The sequence below is a fragment of the Amborella trichopoda genome, chromosome 2 (assembly GCF_054954075.1).
Source record: "Amborella trichopoda isolate Santa Cruz 75 chromosome 2, AtrichopodaSantaCruz75HAP2 v2.0, whole genome shotgun sequence".
NCBI classification, from domain to species: domain Eukaryota; kingdom Viridiplantae; phylum Streptophyta; class Magnoliopsida; order Amborellales; family Amborellaceae; genus Amborella; species Amborella trichopoda.
In genome coordinates, this window is record NC_142337.1 from 58,228,079 (window position 1) to 58,233,675 (window position 5,597).

The window sequence follows — 5,597 nt, forward strand, 5'->3', positions numbered from 1 at the left end:
GGCCGATTTTAGCCAGTCCAACTCTGTCCATTTCAATGAGACTAGCCAAACGAAGTTAGACAACATTTTTTTAATATATGTCATACTTTAAAATTATTATTAAGTATATATTCTTTAATGTTTTTAAAATCTAATTAAACTGCTTCCGACTAGACCAAACCTGTCACCAATTTAGTGGCTGGTCCGATGCTTATAACATTGGTGTGACCTTTGTGTGACCTTCTTGTACTAAAGAGGAGGGCAGTTAAAAGGAAAGGAAACTTTTGGGGTGGATTTTTTTTCCGAGCAAAGAGGACTTCTCTCCACGATGCAAATATCGCCTGCTACAAGTATGAAACCATGGCTTCAACTAGTGGGATACTTACTCTAAGCAAGAAGCCTGACATCCAAAGTTCCATCCAAATGGAAAATAACCACAAGAAAGAGAAAAAAAATGTATTAAATCTTTTTTAACTTCCTATGTATGAAAGTTGCATATGCATTTAACATCAATCCAGCTCACTTCAGCTGAAGAAATGAGAAAAATAGGACTGGAACATTCGATTGATCCGAGCACTACAAAACCAAATAAGTAAATCTGCACTGCGGGACTAATTAGGTCTCAAAACTATGGCCATGAAAACCAGTACTGAACCTTAAGCTTGGACAAGTTTTCTAATATTGACTGGAAATATATCTTTCCAGTCTCCATCAAGCAACCTTTTCGCTATGATAACATTTGTAGCTTCTGAAGGGTGATACGGGTCCCAAAATATGTATTTTGAGCGGTCTAAACAGAACTTGGATACCGGGCCGCATGGGATCAGGCCCCCGAATCGCCCTCCCGCACAACAACATGCAGAGTCCGGAACCTCAAAGCCTGTAAAAATCATTTTCGACAAAATGAGTTTCTTTTTTTTTTGTGACAAAAAGGAAGAAAAAACAACAAAAATTTAAGTGTTATTTGACATGGCAGTCTTGTATGTGTGCGTGTGTATGTGTGACTTCATGTCTCTCTCTTATCACTGTCCATCAGGTCATTGGACAGTTATGACACCAATGTACTCTCGGTTTCATGGTCCACTCCGTTGTATCATTTATTTTCATGTGCACTTGAGCATGTGATTTTTTGTAGTTCTTTCTTCTTTTATCTCATTAATAATAATCCTAAAAGCAAATTACAAATATAAAGCCCTGAAATTTTCAGCTTTCTTTCTTAGTTTTGAAATACAAATTGCAGACTACATGAAATAATTACAATGCAAGTGATCCCCAAAAAGTGAAGGTCCTGATGATGATGATGATAATGATGCAGGGGACAAATTCAGTTTCTAATAAACTCAACATTGGAGGCTCAAAATCTTCTTTCATTTTCACCTATCCTTTTGCTTGGAAACTCTAAATACCAGGGCTTGAAATCCAAATAACCAACTGCCAAAAAGAAAAAAATAAAAAGATCAAAATTTAAGAGTACCCACCATAATTTGTGTAGTTTTCTATGATATCAGAGACTATGCTATAGATATCTGCATAGACAAATTTGGAGCCTTTGAGATTCGAAGACAGCTCTGAGAGGAGACCTCTTAGGCGGCCATTGAAGGCCATGGCTAATTGGTTCGGAAATGCAACACAATCATTCCCAGCCGTTGGATTGATGTCCCTTTGATAAGGGATGCATCCTATCGGTCCAACATTCACTACCACGATCTTTCTCGCATCCAAGTTATACAGCCTCTGAAAGTTACAAGAGACAAAGCAAAGAAAAGAAAGATGGACAGAATTGGTTACAAAATTGGGTCTCACAAAAGGGTCTAGCCAAAGGATAATAAAATAGCATACAATCTGCTAAAGGGATACACGGAATATTTTTTGCATGTTGGCAGAAAGAGGAGAGGAATACATGATGTTTACTTTGTCCATCTTAATCTTGTTAATTATTTGTTTCATATAGTGGCAAATTCCCCTTACATATTATCACTATTACATCCCCCTTGACGTTTCCTGCAAATTTTCAGAAATAGTTTATAAAAGTATGAATTCTAAAACAACTAGGTGTTCTTGGTTCTGAAATATTTCACTCTTTTCGTGGTCTTTCTTATTTTTCACAAGAACTCCTTTGAAAAGCATAGGAAACGAAAATCTCCTGTGTAGTAGCTACCTTGTTGAGAAAATCACTAGCACACGTAAATCTTAATAAGGAGAGAGAGACCACTTTGATTTTCAAACGCAGAGAAGGAAACTGGTTGAAGGCATTACTGTCAATTGAAGCCTGTACTTGGAGATCATGTCCTCCACAAAAGCATCAGGGGACACTTTACACTCTGCTTCAGAAACAACAGGAGCGAGATAGTTGTTGATAAAGTCATTTGATCCCATTGTCATAGAGAAGAGACCCCTCTGAAAAAGCTTTGAGGCAGCTGCTTTTCCAAGGATTGAAATGGTGTCCTGCCTTGTGTTTGCATAGTTATCAATCTGTGCATCTAAGTTGATCCGGCCACCCTTGAAGACAAACAGTTCCAACACAAAATCAACATATCAATTTGAAGAAAATATGAACAAGACTCCCTCTCTCTCTCTGGAATGGACTAATTTGTTCAAAAAGAAAACAGCCACAAAACAAGATCTCTACCATTGTGTCAATTTACCTTATAGAAAAGTATTTAAGACAACTACAAATGATTACAAGATTAAGTGGTCATATGTACCCAGTGAAAAACTTAATTCTTGGCACCAGAAATTCACAATTTAAGCCGCCGTTTGTATATCACGGTAGCAATAAAAAAGCCCTGTCTTTAACTGCCATTAGGGGCCTTCATGTTAATGGCAACCCAAGAAAGTAGGTAATCAGCCATGATTTTACCTCCCATTGTTAGCTGCATTTTGCCAATAAGCGGAGTTTCATTTCTGGAGTTGCCTTCTCACTCTAGGGAAGTTTTATTGCTGCCTAGAAGATTAAGGTCACCTGAGTAGGGCCTCAGATTACAGAGATAAACTAAATTATCTAGGAAACAGAGAAGGACTAATCTGCAGTTAATCTCCATTATTGCATTTCAGTCGGTCGAATTATATAGGTTAAAATTCAAATCCAGCGGTTTCATATGGGTTTGTTTTAATCTAGAAAGCAAAGACTGAAACTTAGTAGCTTTTGGATATGAAAATAACCAAAGAAAACATACTTACAAAGAGTTGTCCAGTGCTGTTAAGAATTCCCCCTGCCCCTGATGCATAATTAACCCCTTGAAGGGTCGCAAGCCCCTTAGTCGTTGGAGCCAAGTAAGGGGGAGCAAATGAAGTCAATCCCAACTGTTGGCCTGCTTCAAGACAGAGAGAACCCATAAGACCAAGAGTGAGAAAAACCAAGCAACTCATATTTGGAACTATTTCCTGCTCCATGAATTGTTAATCACACTAAATGTATCATATGAAATACATCGGCTCAATATATCAGATTTTTACTGATCACACCAAATATGCAAGTTGAATTTTTGCATGACCAATATCGAATAAGAAACAAATCTTCTCAGTCTAAGCTCATACACTTCAAATTTTCCTACATTTTCTCTTTCAAGAAAATGTGAAAAGCAGAAACAAGAAATAGAAGAAATCTCCACACCCCACAAATATTACACCAACATTCAACAAATTCAGCATAGATGGGGGCCCTGTAAAAAATTATTGTTAAACTCAATAGTGATTGAATAAAGAAGGATCAATAGAAAATGGTAAGAAATATTGCCTAAGATATCAGGAATTGTTCTTCCATTTGTAAATCGACCCGTAGGCTGCCGCAAAGGAGCAAAATCGATGCCATTCGGAAGGTAATTGGCCTTAGAGAGAGAAACAATGTAATTGTTGTTTCCTGCATCAACCAAAGAATCCCCAAAGACAAAGGAACCAGGCACAGTGTCTGCATAGCAAATCCCATGTACAAGGAGAGCCCCCATGAACCCCAATTCGTAAAAAAAACCAGAGAGAGAACCCATTAGGAAAGAGGAAGGAAACAACCCAGTTTTGAACTATTCAATACCAGCTAAAATCAAGAGAGAGAGAAGGAGAGAATATGAGCCCTCTTGAACTAGATAATCTGAATACAAGAAAAATAACTCTGGCAGAGAAAAATATGAGAGAGAGGGAACCCCCTTGAGCTATTTATAATCACTACACAAGAGAAGAAGAAACCCATTATCTCTACAAAGGCATAAAAATAAATCACAGATAAAGATTATGAAAAACCAAAAGAGATATTAATCTTTTCCTGCCAGTTAAAAAAAATGAATAAATTATCATGGTTCCTTCTTGCAGCAATTTAAACTATGAAGTAAATAATGGCAACAGAAAAGCTAAAAATGGGCACTTTTAGCTAAGATTTTCTCAACAGGAAAAGTAAAAGCTGCACAACCCATGAAAACATAGGAATAAATGAGACCAAATAAAAAGAAAATGAGATATCATGTGAAAAAGTCCAACCGTTTGAGTAGGAAATCGAAAGGAAAGGAACTGAGAATGGTTGAGAATAACATGTAACATTGAATGAGTTGTACCAATCCACACCAACTTGGCCAGCGGCGCATGAGATTGTGTTAGAGAGAGAAACAGAGAGATGGGTTTTACTTGAGAGACAGACAGATGAATATTACTGCAGTGAGAGTGAGTTACAGAGAGGTGGTGAGAGAGATGGGCCATAGTCTGCCTGTAGAGAGAGAAAGGAAAGGAACTGAGAATGGTTGAGAATAACATGTAACATTGAATGAGTTGTACCAATCCACACCAACTTGGCAAGCGGCGCATGAGATTGTGTTAGAGAGAGAAACAGAGAGATGGGTTTTACTTGAGAGACAGACAGATGAATATTACTGCAGTGAGAGTGAGATACAGAGAGGGGGTGAGAGAGATGGGCCATAGTCTGCCTGTAGAGAGAGAAAGAAGAGAGAGATGGATTTTTTAGAGAGCGAGACTGACAGCAGAGAGAGAAATTTAGAGAGAGAGACAGGGGAAGCTGGGTAGGGGTGGGTCAATTGGAAAATTTTTGGTAGTACGGAGATACAGGGTTTGAGCAGTCAAAGCCTGTGACTCCATTAATGTTTCCCAACTGAAATCAACATCAACATCAACATCATCATTTCGCCATTAAATTCCTTGTTATAAAATCAAAAGATTCACATATAAACTATAAGCCCAGTCCTATTTTGAGCACGGATCTTCCAAACCATTGCTCAACGCGACCGGAACCTGCTGGTTCAGGTAGGGAATTGTCAGGTTACTCCGGCTCTAGCCATATATATTTGGCACCGGCCGGTTCTCTAACGTGACCGATCCCACTTATTTTTAATTATTTTTTTCAATTTCTTTTTGGCTTCTAATTTTTTAAATTTTTAGTCTGTAATTCACTAGGCCGATCGCCCATCTAAGCTGTTTTTTTAAAAGGCCAACCCGGGTCGCCCAAATGGTATTTTAAACCTTGGATCAAACCATTGATTTAATTGAAAGAAAGAGAGAAGAATCTTTTTTTTTTTTTTTTTTTTGAGAAAAATCGAGAGAGAGAGAAAGAGCTCAATTAGACCAAAATTATCATTTAAGAGTCAAAATCCTTTACAAAATTACGACGTCAAAAGACTGCA

At 37.8% G+C, this 5,597-nt stretch overlaps 1 protein-coding gene across 2 annotated transcripts; it reads right to left on the reverse strand.

Moving 5' to 3' along the window:
• Positions 1-410: 410 nt before the first annotated feature.
• LOC18438362 (GDSL esterase/lipase At4g16230) lies at positions 411-5,278 on the reverse strand. Of its 2 annotated transcripts, none has more exons than XR_016049785.1 (5): positions 3,716-5,222; positions 3,160-3,290; positions 2,138-2,478; positions 1,458-1,713; positions 411-859 (listed from the first exon to the last, which is right to left on the reverse strand). XR_016049785.1 is itself a non-coding variant. In XM_088858887.1 (5 exons), exons 1-5 carry the CDS (start codon positions 3,960-3,962, stop codon positions 636-638), a joined length of 1,101 nt encoding a protein of 366 aa, XP_088715013.1. In that variant the 5' UTR covers positions 3,963-5,278; the 3' UTR covers positions 411-635. The 2 variants fall into 2 exon arrangements, 1 of the variants encoding a protein (XP_088715013.1); XM_088858887.1 differs by having other exon boundaries at positions 2,236-2,478; positions 3,716-5,278.
• Positions 5,279-5,597: the final 319 nt, after the last annotated feature.